Below are 21,243 nucleotides of genomic sequence, written 5' to 3'. Positions count from 1 at the left end.
TTAAAAAAAGTTAGTTAGACCCCTTTTTTTTAGAAAAAATATAAATTAAACCCTTCAAAATATTTTTTGTAAATTTTAATTTAAACCTCTTAATTTTTAATGTTTAAGTTGGTCACCCCAATCTCTATCACAAATTCCGCTAATGTGTTCACGTAAGACACCATGTCAGCAAAAAACTATTTGTAAATTAATTATTTTTATTAAATTAATAATAACCAATAAAATGATGAAATGTGGCGTCATCTAATTGTAATTAATTTACTTACTATTACAATTTACTCTAAATATATTTACTGACCAAATTATATTTTTATAATTACAATTATAATTTATTCTAAATATTTTTGTTGGTCAAATTATATTTTTTATAAATGTATACGTAATTAACCACAATTACAATTTACTCTAAACAATTTATTCTAAAAAAACATTAATAAAATTGATATCACATATTAAAAAATAATTGGTTAACAATATGACTTTAAAACAGTAACAGAATGATTTAGACATCTTTAAGTAATAACAAAATAAACGTTTAGCACGTACTTTAATAAAATAAATAAGTATTTAAAATAAACGAAAAAGTATAATTTAAATGTTTATTTTGGAATGCCAGAAAATATAAACACTAAACCGATGCCGTTTTATTCCCACGGTCCTTCTCCAGCCAAAGCATGTATATGTAAACCGCTAGCGAGCATGTATTTTTGTTTATGTCGAGCAACGAGCACCTTGTTTTCAGTATTAGCTAGCTGACCATAATCATATCTTCATATTTAAGCATGAACGATTCATAAAGATATACATAAAATGAATATAATAACTTTTTTCTTAATTTTTTATTTAAAATATTTTAAGATTAAATTTCTATATACATGTTAAACACAAATATCGAACATAAATATTTTCAAAACAACTGGAGCAACATCAGATCACATCATTTGTTGGCCTGCCTCGATGTTTTTCATCAAACCAACCTCAGTAGACACGTCTAAGAGATATATAATTACAAATTATACCAATATGTTAGAGAAACATGGTTTTTATTAAATAAAAATATGTGACAATGTGTAAAAATATACTTACACTAACAGAATGAATGCAGCTGAATATTGTTTGTCAAATGTACCATCACCTTATAGTTGGTACATTTTGTTTTACTTTTTTTTTCTTTCTTTTTTCTTTTCGTAAAGACAATTAATTTTATTCAAAATAAAAAATATCCCAAATTATAATAAAGATTTATAATCGCAATAGTAAATTAAACATATAATTAGGAAAATTTCCTATAATCATTGAAACAAAACTAGCAACTTAAGATCACATAAGGACTATACATGGAAAGATTAAAATTCTAACCAGTAAACTGGAACAAATATAGATACAAACAGATCTAATCGCATCGGCAAAAGAACCACAAAAGGGGATCAAATTATTGAATTATCACCGACAAACTGTAAATCAGACTCGAGCGACATGAACAACTATCAATGAACGCAAATCGAGTATCAAAATCTTATCCAAAGGTCTAAAGTAGGAAAGATCAACAAGATTGAATATAACAACTGATTTAGGGTATGTTTGTTTCCCTGTAATTGGTTTTCCGAAAAATGTTTTCATCATTTTTCAATGTTTGGTTGGCAGAAAAAAGATGATCAATGTAATTCATCATTTACCATCTAATTTTCTGTAAGTCATTTTACGAACTTTTCACTCCAAAGCATAAACACGCAAAACATTATTATTTTATATATATGTAATATTGATATATTATTTTAATATAATTTTAATAAAATTATTAATTATTAAATTATATTTATTGATATTTTAATAATATAATATAATATAATATTTTATTTTATTGTTATAATTATATTATTATAATATTTGTATTACAATTTTATTTTAATAATATATAATAAATTATTAATAAGTTTAATATTATTTATTAAATTTATTAAAAATATTATTAAATTGTTGAATATTTAATATATACTCTTTAAAATAATATAATATTTTTACTTTAAATATTATATTTTTAATAATAATATTATTTTAACAATAATTAATATAATTAATATATTATTCTCATTTTAATTAACAATTATTTATAATAATTTATTTTAATAAAATAATAACCATAATATTTTATTTATAAGATTACAAGTGTAATATTTTAATAGTAATATTAACATAAATAATATTAAATAAATTATTCTAATATTTTAAAAATAATATTATTGTATTTTGTTAATAAATAATATTATTCATTGTATTTGATGTTTATAATAAAGATTTTTTAAGAAATTTACCAACCACTGTAAAATGAATTATACAATATCATTCAAATACTGTAAAATGACTTTCATAAAATGTTTTTTTTGAAATGTAATTCATTTTACGGAATTTATTTTCTAGAATTTATATTTCGTGAAACAAACTGACCCTCATATTTTTGTTTTACTAACATTGAATTTAAAGACTAATTCATTTTTTTTTCAGACGGTGTAAGATTGATTAGTATAGATAATGCTAAAGCATATAATACGAATGATACTTCCATATAATAGGGATAGGATGGGATAAACAATTACCATAAATATTTTATACTCATTCTTTATGAAAAAAATTCAATTCATCTCTCCATGCATCCACTTTTCATAAAAATAAATAAACTCATTGTATTTGAAGTGAATTAGTTCAAAATTCATAAAATATTTGAAAGTTTTAATTCGACTTGAAAAATCCGATTTTTTTAATTCGATTTGACTTGAAAAAACTCAACTCGAATTGACTTTGAGTTATAATTTCATAAACTCGACTCGACTCGAAAAATTTCAAATTCAAATTAAGTTGTAAAATACAACTCGAATAACACGAAATTTTTAGTAATTAGTGAATTTATTTTCAAGTTTGAGTCGAGTCCTTTTACTTTGTATGATATATGTATATCAAATATGAAAAAAAATAAAGAAATATTTTTGTATTGTATATATGGTTATAGAAAGTTACTTAAATTAGAATCAAATAATATTATAATATTTTAAATATTTACAATTAAATTAAAAAAAAACTCGAAAAATCAACTCGACTCGACTCAAAAAACTTTCAAGTCAACTCCGAGTTGTAAAATAGGACTCATCAACTCGAATAACTCGAAATATTTTTATTATACTCGACTCGATCGAATGCTCTCCCTAGTCGTGTCCCCTTCAAAATTTTACTTCTAATAGTAATATTAGTTTTTACTAGTTTAAATATTTATTAATTTTTTTTAAATCTAAACTAAATAAATAACAAGTCCTGTTAACTTTAATAACCCTAATTGAGGTTATGTACAAAGCATTTGATTTCCTAATTGAAGTAAAATGAGTAAATGACAGTGCTCGTTATGTATAGTGAAAATTCATGAATGGGACCAAACCATTGTGAGAGTAATGAGTTTGTTTTTCATTTGAACCAACGTCTAGGGGGAAGAATACCCAATTCTGCCGTTTGCAAATGGCCTGTTAACATGATAGCCTATCATCACAAGTACGAATATATTTTGAATGGATACCTCCTAATAATTGTCTCGACACGCTTCACTTTGACTGTAGTTTACACTTCATGTTTTTACTTTCGATTGAAACTGCCAAGTCAAAACTCCAAGAGGTCAATGGACCCAACAACATACCAGCCCCACTTTCATGCCTTGAATCCCGCCAATACTAAATTCCCTAAAATCACTCACGCGCACACACACACACATATATATATATAGACCTGACTCAATCCAGATGGTAGAACTGCTTTTTTTACGATCGTATCTTCGTACTTCAGTATTTGTTTTCAGTTGAAATGGCAGTCGATGATTCCTGCAGAAAGCCTGGAGCTGTTCCTTTTAAGTGGGAGATCCGACCCGGTGTCCCCAAGCTCCAACATCAGCGGCAGAAACAGAGACAGCCTTTTATAAACCAACGTTCATCGTCGAGTCCTCCTCCGCCTAGACCTACTCAGCGAAAACTTAAACCTCCACCAGCTGGATCCTACTGCAACCTATCTCCGGAGCCCCGAACTCACTCTTTTAGGTCTACACCCAATGCCCGATCCGAGAGTCTCCCGTTCAACCCACCCGCCCGAATCCAACCCGAATGTGTCTCACACGGGTGCTTCCCGGCACCGTTGCTTAGGCGAACGGGAAGCAAGAAGAGGACCCGAAAACTTAAAGCCGAACCCAATTATGTTTCGGACCTCGAGACACAATCGCGATGGTTGGTTTCAAGCCAGAGGTCATTTTCACCATTCTACAGCTCTCCGGCTTCGTCCATTTTATCTTTTAGGTCATCTCCCCGACCCGTGACTGATGTCGTCGGGCTTGGATTTTTCTGAGGAACCGTGAAAAAGAGTTTGTATAGTTTTGGGAGACTATGATCATTTATTTAAAGAGTAGTGTTGTTAAATCGGTTATTTGAAAGCCGAAGTGAGTGACGGATTAAATTGTAACCATTTATCTCTATCACACGTCCAAACATTGTGATGCTGAGGAAAAATAGAACGTAATCACAAGTCTTTATCGTAAATCCAAAGTTGAAACCTTTTTCTTATTTCTTTTCTTCTTTCTCTACATCAAGACACCTACGGCAGCAAATACCCACTTCGCAACGCGTACGCCGGACTTCTCCCAACCACCTACGCCTGAGGTAATCAAAACTGTGAAACGGTCTAATCATATCTCCAAAATGTTATTGGAAAAGAAAACATTTATCATTTAATTTTGTGATATAATTTGTTTTTTAAAATCAACTGTTTTGATTTTATAAAATTACTTTTAAAATTTTGAATATAATTTTAAATAGTTTAACAGTTGGCATTATGAAATCAGTGACATTTTTACGAAAACTAATAATAAATTTATGTTGCGAAATTGATCATTTATAATCTTTTAAAAAGTAGATACAAAAAATAATTTTAATATTCCATCGAAATATATAGTACAAACTAAAATTTAACTATAACAATCGATATTTAATTTATAAATCGATCGGATCGAACACTGGAGAGATGAGGTTGACCATTTTAATCTAACTTGCTTTATTCATAAACATCGAGAGACTTAAACTCTAACTTATATTTAAGAAATATAAGATCTCATCTCTGTATATGTATATTTTGTAAATAATATTTTAATTTTCAGGCTCAAAAGATTAAAAAATTAAAAATATATTTTAAATAAAAAGGAGGTGGTTGTGAAGGTGAACGGTTACTTCTATTAAGAAAAGACATTATAGCCAGGGGGGGAAAGAAAACACGAGTTTTACTCTAAAATTATATTATACTAGTATTAATTCTTCTATATTCTCAGACGCAGTAAATCAGAAACTAGAAGAAATACATTGGCTTTTGACGATGGACAAAGTAATCAGTTCAGTTTTCTCAGGCTTCGTCGACGCCATAGGCAAAATTTTTCACTCTCCACTCGACTTTCTTTCGGGGAAATCCTGCAGGTAAAATTCCTTCGATGGTGTCTTTTCTCTTGAAATTCATACTTTGTTTTTTCGTCATGAGTGGATCGGATCTTCTTTTTTGACATTTTAAACATTGATTACTATCAATGTATTCTTTGTTTACTGAATTTCCCCTTTCTTTGTCCAATGAATCGATTAATTGTTTTTTTAAAAAGGATGAAAAATCTTATTTTAATGTTTGGATGATATTTTTTTTCAGTTCAGTTTGTGGACCAACATGGGATTTAATCTGTTACATAGAGAATTTTTGTGTTGCCAATGTATTGAAATTGATCATGGTATTGGTTCTATCCTACATTGGTATGTTTCAACCATTTATTTCTTTCCAACTCTAAGATCTCATCTCCATTTTCATTTTGAAGAACTTAAATTCGTCCCTTCAATGATTTGCAGTACTCCTATACCTTTATCTGTTATATAAGTGGGTATATGTCAATGCATTGCTCATAGTCTCTGTAGAATGGCAGGGGGATGCATTTCTTGCTGGTTCTCATCCTGGGAATTTTGTTGTACTTTCTTGTGCTATAAGCTTCGAAACGTCAAGCGAGTAAATCGCCGACGAAGAAGAAGTGTAACTGAGAATCAGTTTGATAGTAGTGAAGATTTCGATGATCGTAATGACGAGGATGAAAACTTTTCATATGATATTTCTAGACCGATGGAGGTAAGCAATCGTTCACTATCAGGTCGATCGAGAAACTACAAAAGAGTTCACTTAAGAAGATCTTTGAAGCCTAGAAATCAGAGGATTAAAGTGGGGATCCGTAGAGATGCTCTATATAAGAGAAAATCCAGTAAGTATATAAACACAGTTCATGACATTAGGGTCAGAAACACATCAAAGCCATAAAGGTTCAAGTTATAGGGGAAGGGCTCATCATAGCAACAGATCATTGTGCAGTCCAAGGAGGGATTTTGTGTGCTTGGTGCCAAAGGTTCAAGTTATAGGGGAAGGGCTCATCATAGCAACAGATCATTGTAGAACCACCAAGGAGGGATTTTTTGTGTGCTTGGTGCCATTTAATTCTCAATCCATTAAATGCAGAAATGAGATTGATCGATGAGTAATTTGTCAAGTCGAATACGAAGAAGAAGAAGAAGAATTAGTTATTCTTTCTAATTGTGCATGCATATCACTGAGATTACATAAGTAAGTGGCTCCACTTAAAGAATTGTTCCATTTGAAGCATTGAAATTTCATCATCCAACAATGTTCTTTAGATCTTATTCTTTTTTTTGTTCTTTGTATAATATTTCATTCGATTGGAAACAGTGGCGATCTAGAAATTTAAGAATAGGGGTCCAAAATTTTAATTTTCTTTTATTAAAAATAATGGGTATGCAAAAATTGTAAATTTTTTCTTTTTTCCTTAACATATTAATATAAATTTAACTACTTTTCTAAAATAATGGGATGCACTTGGCATCCGCCACTGAATGGAAATAAGGTGAATAAAACATGCCAGTAATACTATAAATATTTATTCGAATCGGGCTTAATTTAAATTAAAAATATTAATTCTACTTTGACGTATTTATATTTATAATTGAATAACACAACTTCTATATTTTTTTCTTTCAAGTTTTTTTTTAATTTTATTTAGGTTATTAAACATAAATAAATTTAATATAATTCCTTAATATTTATAATAACTAATATTTTTATTCAAATCCTTCGAAATAGTAAACAAATAAGTTCGTTGAGTCTGCGGAACAGATGATGATATTGTTAGGCTCTCGGGTCCAAAGAGGCCTTTAGACTACCATTTTCTTACTCCATTATAAACTTTTCTCAACTCAACCCAAACTATTTGTTGGGCTCACCTCCCTTCAAATTCAAGGAGTGTTCAGTTAGGACCAAAATGTATATTAGTAATTTTTTAGAAAAATAATTTATAATATGACTTAAACTAAAAATTATTTAAATTACGTTTTTGGTTTTTTTTATTTAGGTACCTATATTTTTTTGGTTAAATTAGGGGGGTTAAAGTCTTAAATTATTATATGTAACCACTTTGAGTATTTTAATTAATTTTTGGTTAAAATAAGTTCTCAAACTATATCTCTTTTCTCCTTTAAGCCCCTAAAAAATTATATGTAACCACTTTGCGTATCTTAACTATTTTTGATCAAAATAAGTTCTTAAACTATATCCTTTTTTGCTTTAAACCCCAATTATTTTAGTCAAAACAAGTACCTAATTTTGTATGTCGTGTCAACATCTTATTGGGCGAAAAATAATTTCTAACTAAAAATAGTAGGACTTAAATAATTAAATATAATCATTTAATTAATAACAATTTAAGTACTTAGTTTGACCAAAAAATAATTTAAGTACCTAAAAAAAACGCAATTTAGATACTTATTTTCACTTTAAGGGTCCGTTTGGCATTGATTTTAAAAAGTGACTTTTAAAAGTGTTATAGAAATGAACTAAAAACGTTTAAAAGTGCAATTTAGAATTTAATTATTGGAGATAACTGTTAAAAAGTGAGTTTGAAAAGATAAAATGTACATTATAAACATTATGTTGTAAATTAAAAAATATAACATTTAAATTATATTTACACATGTATATGAATTATATCGATTTAAATTATAATAAATTTTAAAAAATATTATCATATATGAATTATATCAATTTAAACAACAATAAAAATATAAAAATACAAATAAAATATATAATTATAATAAAAATATATTTTATATAACTCACTTCTAATATTTTAATATATAAATCATGAATTTTATTTATTTTTAAATAATTAATATAAATTATTTTAAAAGGATATTTGTATTAAATTATTAAAATAAAATATAAAAAAATTAAGTGGAGCCCATACATTAATAATGGTAAAAATATAAATTTACTTTTAAACATAAACTTAAAATGAAAAAACTAAAAATTGTAGCTTTTGCAGTCAATTTGAAACCATTGTTTTGATCATATTTTTTTTCTTCCAATTTTTACCCATTTTGCATTTTAGCTTCACGGGCAAAAGTCTGAACGAGTTTTTTTATATATAAAAGTACTTTCAGACAACATTACTAAATAATACATATGTTTATAATATTATAAATTAAATTCCCTATTTCCTTGATATATAGATAGATTAAATTGACTAGTAATTAGATTGGTTTGATTCAAACAAATTATAATTATAATTCCATTCGATCCACAGATAAATCTAATTTTTTTTTCATAGCACTATTGAAAAACACACGAACTTGAGTATTGCCCTTAAAACACTTTATAAAGGCGTAATTTACACAAACTTAAACATTTCCTCCACGTGTGGGATAAAAAGTTTAGATTCTTGTCTAGAAAATTGAGTTTGATCTTTACAGATAAGTATAATTTAGAAACCAATTGATTATAATAATAGATGTCTGCCCCATATGCATATGCCCCCACTCCCTCTCTTTTATCCACGTGCTTTTGCTCTGCTTCTTACAAAAATAATACAGATCCCATGAAGATTTCTCATTCCTGTCTTCACTGCTAATGCCAAAACAATGACCAAACATAATTTTCTTTAACAGTTTAACCCAAATTTAAATTAATTTCAATTCTTAAAAAGTATTATCAACAATGTTTTTAAAACTGGACCGGATCTTAAACCGGTGAAGATACTGGTGCACTGATTCAACCGGGTTAAACCGGTTTATATAAAATAATATATTTTTTTAAATTCTACATAATATTCAAAGCAATATTAATATATATATATATATATATAACATTTTTTTAAGTTTACAATATTAAACGGTATAAAAATGTCACAAGTAGGGATGAACATTGGTTGGGTTGGTTTTTGTACCACCCGACCCGAGAAGAAGGGTACTCCACCCGTTATCCGACCGACGAAATTATAATTTCATCCAACCGACCCGATAGACATTTAAAAACCCGACATGACCGATTTTTTTTATTATTTATTAAACCCACAAAATTTTTATTTTAAAATATAAAAAATACCTAAAATAATTGTTGGAACTCAAACCCTAATATCACGCTTATCTCGCATTTTGCATATTTGGTTTCTCCACAGTGCACCGTGACTAACAAGGTCTTAAAGAGACCAATTGATCCCACATTTTGATTAAATAAAAAAGAGGGAAAAAGCGTGAAAAAACATTAAAAGGAGTTAAAAAAATATTTAAAATAGAATCGATGATTCAAACCGATTTTATATATATTTTTTTTTGTGTCGGTCCAAGCGTATCACCAATATGAATGCGTTTGTTTTTTCCACAAGTCATTAATTGAATTTATATTCTTGTTGGATTTTAAGCAGATAGATCTACCAATACCTGTATATTTTATTAATAAATTTGGACATCGATCAGATATCCGATAGAAATAACTAATAAATAGCACAGTGTTCTGATAATGACTTATTTAATTACATGACAGAAATGCAAAACAGCAATTTTTTTTACTGATTTGTATGTTAATGAAAACAAATTACATCGAAGACTCGTGTTGTCCAGAATGATTGTAGATGATTATTTCTAATATATTTTTTTAACTTATTTTAACCGAACAATTACGTACTTTTGCTGGCATGAAATAAATAGCTTTGGATCCCAGTTCACTAGCGTTTTGGCTGTGCAGACAACAGTTGGTTGAAATCAAACAATTTAACCGCAGGGCTTCTAATTAACCATGTGGCTCAATTTAATAATTTATTTATTATTTTAATAATAAAGAAGGGTATAATTGAAATGAGTTTTACATTTTTATTTAATGCAAAATTATAGTTGATTGTTTTTTTATTAAGCTAAGTTGATTATAAGATAGTATATGTTTTAAATATTATTAACCATTTAATAATGAATGTTCAATCACCCTGACCCGTTATATTTAAAAATAACAACAATTTCTTTAACTACTGAGATAAGTTAATTAGTACAAATTATAGATGATTATTATTTTAGAGAGGTTGATTGTTTTTCAATGGTTTAAAAATGAGTGAGGCAATTATCTCACTGTGTCTAACTTGCTCTAACAGACAAAATGACATTTAATTCTGTTAAAACATATATTAAATAAAAAACGAAAAAAACATAAATTAAATAATATCCGTGATAATTAAATTATTATTATTTATAAGATTCTAATTCAAATATATTTAGATATTATAAGGTAAAACATTCTATATTAAAAGATTAAGTATTATTTTTTGAACTGTATTATATTTACTCTAAATTATTAAAAAAAACAACAAAGAATGGAAAGACCCAGACTTTCTCTCTCTATTTGCTTAATGGTTCACCCTCTCTCTCTCTGTGAACTCTTTTTGATACTACCATTTGTGTAGCATTCATTTGCTCTGATTCTTAAGGTAATATACCTTTTCTTTAAAAAAAATTCCGTGGGGTTTTTTCTTTTCCAATTTATATAAGAAAATGATGACAGTTAAGAGAAGGGCAATTGTTTTTCCTCGCCCTAGATTCTGTTAAAACCTAATTGTCTGTACTCTTTCCCAATTTCTTTTTGCTCATTAAATTTCCGTGGAATAATAAAATAGAGTTATTAATCTTATTTAATTCTAGCATTTACTTTTATTCAAGGTCTGATTTTTATTTTCACTCGATTCTAATTTCTGGAATTTTGGTTGAATTACCTAGTAAACAGAGAGTACTAAAATTTTACGCTTATAGGATTGCAGCATTTTCTGGGTTTTAGTGATTTTTTATTAGGACTTTGTTAAATGGAGAATTAAGGAGCTTTCTTTCAAAAAGAACTGAAGCTTATTTGGGCTGAAAGAAGGTTTGCGATTGATCATAAGGAAAGAGAGTTCTTCGTCATTTGCTTTTCAGCAAAGGTAACTTCATTTTATTTTCTCCATTTTATAGCGTTTAAAGATATCAATTTCACAGCTAATTCAGCTTTATTATACTTTCGGAAGATTTGATTGGATTATGTTTGGTTATGTAATCATGTCTTAATTTGTTTTCATATCTGGGAAATGAAAATTTCACAAAATTTCTCCAAAGGAAAGTATTTATTGATATTGTAATTCATGATTATTGTAAAATTGAGCATTGGGCGTAGCACTGTTGCTGAAAAAAGAAATATAGAGAATAAGCTGCAGTGAACTTTTGGGTTCTCTATATAAGATATTTCCGGGTTTCATCCAGCGATCCAGCATTCATTTATTTGAATATTTGTTTGTCTGATTCTGCAGGAAGCCGAGGAGCAAGCTAAAGTGGCTTTTGTTGGTAATGTCAAAGTCACTGTCCCCTGAACCACGGGAATGGGGACCCTTATCTTCATCTAACCCTTGGTGAGTTAGTGTGAGTGATGGGTTTTACTAAATTATTTGAATGGATTTAAAGAGATGAATATAACAAGCAAGTTGTAGAAATTATCTCTGATGTTCTAGTAGAAAGGTCAGATGTATTTTCATTTATTCTGACTATTCTTAGTGGTTTGGATCTATAGTTTGGTTGATTATGCTAATGCCATTCATGGATTAATGAATTGATTGTTTATATCCAGGGAATCAAATGAAACGAATAGAGTAGATGATTCTGAAGATACAGTGGCTGCAGTTGCTCGTTTTATTGAACAACTGCATGCCTACACATCTTCACCAAGCGAGAAAGAACTTATCACAGCCCGTGTGCTGGGTATTGCCAGAGCAAGAAAGGACGCAAGAACACTTATTGGTTCCCATGGCCAAGCAATGCCATTGTTTATATCCATTCTCAGGAGCGGCACCCCTGTAGCAAAACTCAATGTTGCTGCAACTCTGACAGTTTTATGCAAAGATGAGGACATACGGCTGAAGGTTCTTTTAGGTGGATGCATTCCTCCATTACTCTCGCTTTTGAAGTCTAAATCAACTGAGGCCCGGAAGGCAGCTGCAGAGGCTATATTTGAAGTTTCTTCTGGTGGTCTTTCAGATGATCATGTTGGTATGAAAATTTTTGTGACAGAAGGTGTCGTGCCAACTTTATGGGAACAACTCAGTCCATCAAACAAGCAGGAAAAAGTGGGAAGGGTTTGTTATTGGAGCTTTGAGGAATCTTTGCAATGAGAAGACTATTGGAGAGCACACTGAAGGCTGCAGGTGTAGATATAATTGTGGGTCTTCTCTCTTCTGATAACGCTGCTGCTCAATCCAATGCAGCTTCCCTTTTGGCTAGATTGATGTTGGCATTCAGTGACAGTATCCCAAGAGTAATAGATTCTGGGGCTGTCAAAGCCTTGCTTAAGCTTGTAGGTCAAAAAAATGATGCTTCTGTTCGTTCAAGTGCTGCAGATGCTTTGGAAGCCCTTTCATCAATGTCCAGTGCAGCAAAGAAGGCAGTTGTAGATGCAAATGGAGTTCCCATTCTTATAGGGGCTGTTGTTGCTCCTTCTAAAGAGTGCATGCAAGGAGAGCATGCCCAGGCTCTGCAGCATCATGCGACTCATGCGTTAGCAATATTAGTGGAGGAATGTCCGATTTGATACTATATCTTGGAAAATTATCAAAATCTTCTCGCTTAGCTGCACCAGTTGCTGACATAGTTGGAGCACTTGCTTATGCTCTAATGGTGTTTAAGCAGACTGCTGGTCTTGATGAGGAACCGTTTGATGTAGCACAGATAGAAGATGTATTAGTTGTGTTACTCAAGCCTCGTGATAATAAGCTAGTCCAAGATCGTGTCCTTGAGGCCATGGCAAGCTTTTATGGTAACACATACCTCTCACAATGGCTCAATCATGCAGAAGCAAAAAGGGTGTTTATTGGGCTCATAACAATGGCTTCTGTTGATGCTCAGGAGTATCTAATACTTTCTTTAACGAGTTTATGCTGTGAAAAAGTTAGTGTTTGGGATGCTATTGGTAACCGAGAAGGTATTCAGTTGCTCATATCATTGTTGGGCTTATCCAGTGAACAGCACCAAGAGCATTCAGTACAGTTGCTAGCCATCTTGACTGATCAGGTTGATGACAGCAAGTGGGCCATTACTGCTGCTGGTGGGATTCCTCCATTGGTGCAGTTACTGGAGGTGGGATCTCAGAAGGCAAGGGAGGATGCAGCACATATTCTATGGAATTTATGCTGCCACAGTGAAGACATTTGTGCCTGCGTTGAAAGTGCAGGTGCAGTACCAGCTTTCTTGTGGCTCCTAAGAAGTGGTGGACCACAAGGGCAGGAGGCATCAGCTAAGGCTCTTACAAAGCTTGTCCAGGCAGCTGATTCTGCCACTATTAATCAGTTATTAGCTTTGCTCCTGGGAGATACACCAAGCTCAAAGGCCCATATAATTAGAGTTCTGGGCCATGTACTCACAATGGCACCACATCAGGATCTTGTGCATAAAGGATCTGCAGCTAACAAAGGATTGAAATCTCTTATCCAGGTTCTCAACTCCCCAAATGAAGAAACTCAAGAGTATGCAGCTTCTGTCCTAGCTGATCTATTTAGTACACGAAAATGTATGTGATTGCGTGGTAACTGATGAAGTTGTACAACCTTGCATGAAGCTTTTGACTAGCAAGAGTCAATTTGTTGCAACTCAATCTGCTCGAGTGTTGGCGCTCTGTATCACCCAACCAATTCTAAAACTGCTAATAATATGTCTTACATTGCTGCAGCAGATGTCAAACCTCTAATTAGATTGGCAAAAACTTCTTTCATAGGTGCTGCTGAAACCGCTGTTGCTGCCTTGGCCAATCTTCTCTATTCCAATATTGCTGCTGAAGCACTAGCTGAAGATATTGTTTCGTCTTTGACAAGAGTGATGGGAGATGGAACTTTAGAAGGTAAGAAGAATGCGTCAAGGGCTCTTCATCAATTACTCAAGCATTTTCCAGTCAGCGCTGTGCTCATAGGAAATTCTCAGTGTCGTTTTGCTGTTCTTGCACTTGTTGATTCCTTAAATGAAATGGATATGGACACCACTGATGCTGCAGATGTTTTGGAAGTAGTTGCACTCTTGTCTAGAACAAAAAGGGGTGTGAGTTTAACTTATCCACTTTGGTCTGTACTTGCTGAGGATCCATCAAGTTTAGAACCTCTTGTGCGCTGCCTTGCTGAAGGGCCTCCTCCGCTGCAAGATAAGTCCATAGAAATTTTATCTAGACATTGCGGGGAACAACCAGTTGTTCTCAGTGATCTATTGGTTGCAAGATCACTATCTATTTGTTCATTAGCCGACAGAACAATGAACTCGGCCAGTTTGGAAGTCAGAGTTGGAGCTGCTGCACTTCTTACATATACTGCAAAAGAACAAAACCTGCCGTCATTGGAAGTACTTGATCATTCTGGGTGTTTAAAACCTCTCATTGAAGCTTTAGTGGATATGGCAAAGAGGAATTCAAGACGTCCATCTTTAGAAATTGAGGTCAGAGGCAGAGCACCAAGAGAGTTTATTGAAAGAACTGCATTCCTGGAAGGCGAGGAGTTTGATGTTCTCGACCCTGCTGTTGTTTTGGGTGGAACCTTTGCTTTGTGGTTATTGTTAATACTGTCTTCATGCCTTTCAAAAAACAGAATTACTGTAATGGAAGCTGGTGGACTTGAGGTTCTATCTGACAAGCTTATGAATTATGCTTCCAGTCCTCTGGTATGGCTCTTCCTCTATATACTCTATTTTTGACAAAATCAGAATATACCACTCTTTAGTTGATGCTAAGCAGCCTATTCTTGTGCACTCTTTCATTCTTTTCGGTAGGATGAACACTATTACACTTTCCCGACCTATTTTCATGATTGATTTCAGAAAAAGGGACTTCCAGGATAAACTTATTAGCTCTTGATTGGTTTTCCTTTTCAATTTTCAGATTATGCTCCTTAATTTTGTACTCTAACAGCATTAACTTAATACTTGTGTTAGCTTTAATGAGTTGCAGCTGCACTCTACTCTTGTCATATTCATTACAGATTTCTTTTAGATGAGCCTATCCAATTGTTTCCATTTATTTCTTCACTATAATGCGTTGATAAGGCATATTTTGTGCTAGAGAAATTTGCCATGGCTGTATATACTTACAAGTTACAACTAAACTGACAAATGTATCTTCCAACATTAACTGCAGAGAGAAAAAATGAGGAAAGATTATAATCCTGACATGGTTGTGCAGTGAAAGTGAGATCATATGTTCTGAATATATAAAAATATAAAATTCCATATTCCTAAAACAACTTTTAAAAAAAAAAATTATGACAATGACATCATGTGTGTTGGTATTAAGATGCTTGATAAAGATTTTGTTAGCCTAGCTGAAAACTATGTTTATTTTCAGGCAGAATTCGAGGATACAGAAGGTATTTGGATATGCGCCCTTCTTCTTGCTATATTGTTCCAAGATGAAAATGTTGTTTTATCTCCGGCAACCATGCACATCATACCTTCACTTGCTCTTCTGCTGAGATCTGAAGAAGTTATAGACAGATATTTTGCTGCTCAGGCAATGGCTAGTCTAGTTTGTAACGGAAGCAAGGGAATAGATCTTGTCATTGCAAATTCTGGTGCTGTTGCTGGATTGATAACATTGATTGGCTACTTGGAATCAGATATGCCCAATTTAGTGACATTGTCCGAAGAATTCTCTCTGGTACGAAATCCTGGTCAAGTTGTATTGGAACATCTTTTTGAAATTGAAGACGTGAGAATTGGCTCTACTGCACGGAAATCTATTCCTCTTTTAGTGGATCTTTTGAGACCAATACCAGATAGGCCTGGAGCCCCTCCAATTGCTGTTCAACTCTTAACCCGCATTGCAGATGGAAGTGATGCTAATAAATTAATCATGGGGGAAGCTGGAGCTATTGATGCTTTAACAAAATATCTGTCTTTGAGCCCTCAAGACTCAACAGAGGCTGATATATGTGAATTGCTCAGGATATTATTTGGAAATCAGGAACTTATCCAATATGAAGCATCACTTAGCTCCTTGAATCAACTTATAGCTGTTTTGCGCCTGGGTTCTAAAATTGCCAGGTTCAGTGCTGTGAGGGCTCTTCATCAAATTTTTTATGCTGAAAATGTTAGATTCTGAGTTATCCAGTCAGGCTATACAACCATTGGTTGACATGTTCTCTGCTGCATCTGAGAGTGAGCAAGAGGCTGCACTTGTTGCCTTGATCAAGTTAACTTCCAGGAATGCTTCAAAAGCAGCTTTAATGACTGATGTGGAAGGAAACCCACTCGAGAGTCTTTACAACATCTTGTCTTCGGCTTCATCTTTGGAATTGAAAATAAATGCTGCACAACTTTGTTTTGTTCTCTTTGGTAATACTAAATTTAGAGCAGATCCTATTGCCTCTGAATGCATACAGCCCCTTATTTCTCTTATGCAGTCTGATGCTAGTACTGCAGTGGAGTCTGGAGTCTATGCTTTTGAAAGATTATTGGATGATGAGCAGCAGGTGGAGCTTGCAGCTGCATATGACATTGTGGATCTCCTTGTTGGCTTTGTTTCCGGAAGCAACCATCAACTTATTGAGGCCAGCATATGTGCACTCATAAAGTTGGGTAAAGACCGCACACCGCTCAAATCAGTCATGGTCAAAGCTGGTGTTATTGATAATTGTCTTGAGGTACTACCTCATGCATCCAGTTCATTGTGCTCCTCAATTGCTGAGTTGTTCCGGATTCTGACAAATAGTAACGCTATTGCTAGAAGTTCAGATGCTGCAAAAATCATTGAGCCTCTTTTCATGGTTTTACTTCGTCCAGATTTTGGTTTGTGGGGACAACACAGTGCTTTGCAAGCACTTGTAAATATCTTGGAGAAGCCGCAAAGCCTTGCAACTCTGAAATTGACTCCCAGTCAAGTCATTGAGCCTCTGATTTCATTTCTTGAATCACCTTCTCAAGCTATTCAGCAGCTCGGAACAGAATTATTGACTCATCTTCTTGCTCAGGAACATTTTCAGCAAGACATCACAACAAAAAATGCAGTTGTGCCGCTGGTGCAGCTTGCTGGAATTAGAATATTGAATCTGCAGCAAACTGCAGTTAAAGCTTTGGAAAAGATCTCTGCTAGTTGGCCAAAGGCAATTGTTGATGCTGGAGGTATTTTTGAGCTTTCAAAGGTATTCATTCTTCAAGATGAGCCTCAGCCTCCTCGTGCACTTTGGGAATCAGCTGCTTTTGTTCTCTCAAATGTTCTGCGTTTCAATGCTGAGTACTATTTTTAAAGCTCCTTTAATAGTTCTGGTCAGAATGTTGCACTCCACGGTGGAGAGCACCATTACTGTGGCTCTCAATGCCTTAATTGTCCATGAAAGGAGTGATCCTTCAAGTGTTGAACAGATGACTGAAGCTGGAGCTATAGATGCATTATTGGATCTACTACGATCTCACCAGTGTGAAGAAGCTTCTGGCAGACTGCTTGAAGCTTTATTTAACAATGTAAGGGTAAAGAGAAGAAGGTTTCCAAGTACGCAATTGCACCCTTAGCACAGTATCTGTTAGACCCACAGACAAGATCAGAAGCTGGCAGGCTCCTTGCAACTTTGGCTCTCGGGAACCTCTCCCAGTATGAAGGACATGCTAGAGCCAGTGATTCTGTTTCTGCATGTCGTGCACTTGTAAGCTTGCTTGAAGATCAGCTAACAGAAGATATGAAAATGGTTGCAATTTGTGCATTGCAGAATTTTGTCATACGGAGTAGAACCAATAGGCGCGCTGTTGCTGAAGCAGGTGGCATATTAGTAATCCAGGAACTTTTACTTTCTCCTAATGTAGAAGTAGCTTCTCAGGTAGCATTGCTGATTAAATTCTTATTTTCTAACCACACGCTTCAAGAACGTGTCAAACGAGCTCATCAGATCTTTGACAGGTGATATAACATTGCAAAAGCTTTTTCCTTTTATAATTTCTTCGTTTCAGTTCGAAGCGTCAAGATTGTTATTTAATCTTTTTGTTTTAATTGAAATTAATGTTAGTAAGAGAAAGAACAGGGAGGAACGCCCTATATGCATGAAACTCGGCACTATTCATTTCTATATGGAGTTCATCTACAATATATATGGCTTGTGTTACACTTACAAAAGACTTCTAGCCAACACACAATATCAAAATGAGTCTTTCCTCTCTATTGGTTCTCAGCATTGCAATTAATTATGAAATGTGTAATAATTGTCGTGCAGCTGCCCTTGAGAGAGAGTTGTGGTCTACTGCGACTATAAACGAAGAAGTCTTGAGAACATTAAATGTGATATTCACCAACTTTCCCAAGCTCCAAATCTCTGAAGCAGCTACCCTATGTATTCCCCATCTAGTAGGAGCACTGAAGTCAGGGAGTGAGGGTGCCCAGGAATCTGTGTTAGATACCATGTGCTTGTTAAAACATTCTTGGTCAACCATGGCAATCGAAATTGCAAGATCTCAGTCCATGATTGCAGCTGAAGCAATTCCTATCTTGCAAATGCTGATGAAAACTTGTCCTCCCAGTTTCCACGAGAGAGCAGACAGCCTATTGCACTGCTTACCAGGGTGTTTGACTGTTACCATCAAGCGTGGTAACAACCTAAAGCAAGCTATGGGAGCCACAAATGCATTTTGCCGGTTGACAATAGGAAGTGGTCCTCCCCGACAAACCAAGGTAACAGTTCTATTTAAAAGTTTGTTCGAAAGTAAACTGTTTACGTTGTACCTATATTTGGGCATATGGTCATATGAATGTTGCTTGTTCGATATACTTGGAGGTTCCTTTTCCTTTTCTGATTTAGTCACCGGGTTCCATTTTGCATAATTGCCATATGCCAGGCCAGGGTGTTATCATTACTTATTTTATTTGATGGCTCCAGAATTTGCCACTTTATATGAGCCATTTATGGGATGTATGAATGCACCACTTGTTAGGTTAAAAAAATTGAAGTATGCAGGTATAGATTTATCAAGAAAGTCGGTGTTTCTCAGTCATTTATTCCTTAAATTATTTTCAATACCATTCATTTAGATGAAAATTTAATTAGCATGTACAGAATTTCGTTCTTTCTGTAAAACTTTCCACTCTGACACATCTTATGTTGAAAATTGCAAATTTAATCATTTTACCTTTGCCTTGATGAATGTATATTTTTTTTTCTTATCATTAATGACCAGACTTTAACAAGAATGGTTTTGTGCTGCAATCAGGTCGTGAACCACAGTACTGGTCCCGAGTGGAAAGAAGGCTTCACTTGGGCTTTTGATGTGCCTCCAAAGGGACAAAAACTGCATATCATTTGCAAAAGTAAAAATACTTTTGGGAAGGTAAATGAGATTCCTATGCTGAATACACTATGGCTAAATCGCTGCAACCACAATGCAGTGATACTTGGGTGTGCTTAGCCCAACAATTTTCCTTTCGTAGTGCATAAAAAAGTTCTAATAGTTACATTTTCATATCTTTGGCAAATTCTCGTATTGCTTTCTGATTTCTGATGGGAGATGATGGTTTTTTCCAGACAACCCTAGGAAGAGTGACTATTCAGATCGACAAAGTCGTAACAGAAGGAATATACAGTGGTTTATTCAGCCTGAATCATGATAGCAAAAAAGATGGATCTTCCAGAACACTCGAGATTGAGATAATCTGGTCCAACAGAACAGAAAACGATGAAAGCATATAGAGGATTACAAGTTCGTTTGTTTACGAGCGACCGCAATGGAATCACAAGGAAATTTACAGGAGAAATATAATAGGGGTTTGCGGTTGCTTGGTTTGAAGTATGATATATATCTATCAAAGGTCTAGTTTTTGTAGTAAATGGTTTGAGAAGATGTAAAGTATAAAATGTTTATAAATTGATGCGATGAAAAAGGAGAAATGGAAGAGCTTCCCCAAGTGTAGAGTGTAAGAGTTTCATTTTGTACAGGTCAGTCGGTCTTTAAGGGACCAGCGAGTTATGTCTTGTAAAGGATTATGGCATTGCAGAAAAATGTTATGAAAATGGGTTCTTCTTAGCACAAGGTGCTGCTTCGTTAAATGGCCACAGTATTCTTTGAATGATCGTTTAAGCTTTGTACCATTTCGAATTTATAGTTATTTTTAAAATATTTCACTTCCAAATACGTCTCAATTACATGTAAAAATAAATTTTAAATTTAGTATTTAAGTTTTTTTTCACTCAATTTTCAATTTCTTAAAATAAATAATATCATTTTTGTATTTCTTTTAATTTAAAAGTTCTGACTTTTTTTTTGAATTTACGGTTGTTTCTCGTAATAATATTATTTTTAAGATTTAAATTATTTTTTGTATTTAATATTTCTTTTATCAAACAAAAAAACAATTGAATTCTATGATTTTAACTGTCCATTATAACATCTTTAGGCAATAGATTTCAAACCTTTGCAAGTGATTTCTTTATATAATCAAGATATTAAAATTTTATTTTTTAACATTTTCCCAAAAAAATCATATTCGAAATTATATTTTAATAATTGAATTGAGTTTTCATTTATCCATTAGAAGTCACCAATTTCTTGTTGAATAGGTGGGCTCATTTTGTAATGCAAATATATCATACTTAAATTATTTATTTTTCTTTTATATAATTGGATTCAATATATATTTGAAAATGAATGCAATATAAACAAAACTTCAAAAAAAAATAACTTGAAAAAGGTTGGAAAAAAATAAAGCTTGAAAAATTTCATTAACCTACCGTCAGTACATGGATAAAGGAAACCATCAACTAGCAACCCTAACATTCACTAGCGTCCTCTGTGATATGATGGGAGTACATTGAAATAGGAATCACTTTTGCCCGACTACCCTCACTTCATTGCTTTA

General features: G+C 32.8%; 2 protein-coding genes and 1 pseudogene across 2 annotated transcripts; all 3 read left to right on the top strand.

The window, feature by feature from the left end:
- The first annotated feature begins 3,821 nt into the window (after positions 1-3,821).
- LOC120195083 lies at positions 3,822-4,371 on the top strand. The gene has a single exon (XM_039197194.1). The coding sequence runs from the start codon at positions 3,841-3,843 to the stop codon at positions 4,369-4,371; it is 531 nt and encodes a 176-aa protein (XP_039053125.1). The 5' UTR covers positions 3,822-3,840.
- Positions 4,372-5,352: 981 nt separating this feature from the next.
- On the top strand, positions 5,353-6,357 carry LOC120195082 (annotated as a pseudogene).
- Positions 6,358-10,762: 4,405 nt separating this feature from the next.
- On the top strand, positions 10,763-20,398 carry LOC120194967 (protein CELLULOSE SYNTHASE INTERACTIVE 3-like). The gene is given in 18 exon segments (XM_039197121.1): positions 10,763-10,855; positions 11,175-11,338; positions 11,702-11,800; positions 12,016-12,513; positions 12,515-12,552; positions 12,555-12,569; positions 12,572-12,940; positions 12,943-13,942; positions 13,944-14,044; positions 14,047-15,077; positions 15,757-16,505; positions 16,507-17,650; positions 17,652-17,877; positions 17,880-18,267; positions 18,269-18,300; positions 18,611-19,065; positions 19,602-19,718; positions 19,913-20,398. Coding segments are annotated over 16 exon segments (6,390 nt in total). The 5' UTR covers positions 10,763-10,855; positions 11,175-11,338; positions 11,702-11,738; the 3' UTR covers positions 20,078-20,398.
- The last annotated feature ends 845 nt before the right edge of the window (positions 20,399-21,243 follow it).

This window comes from Hibiscus syriacus, unplaced genomic scaffold, assembly GCF_006381635.1.
Source record: "Hibiscus syriacus cultivar Baekdansim isolate YM2019G1 unplaced genomic scaffold, ASM638163v2 tig00117005_pilon, whole genome shotgun sequence".
NCBI lineage: Eukaryota > Viridiplantae > Streptophyta > Magnoliopsida > Malvales > Malvaceae > Hibiscus > Hibiscus syriacus.
The sequence above is the reverse complement of the archived record's forward strand: the minus strand, read 5'-3'. Positions and strand labels throughout refer to the sequence as shown.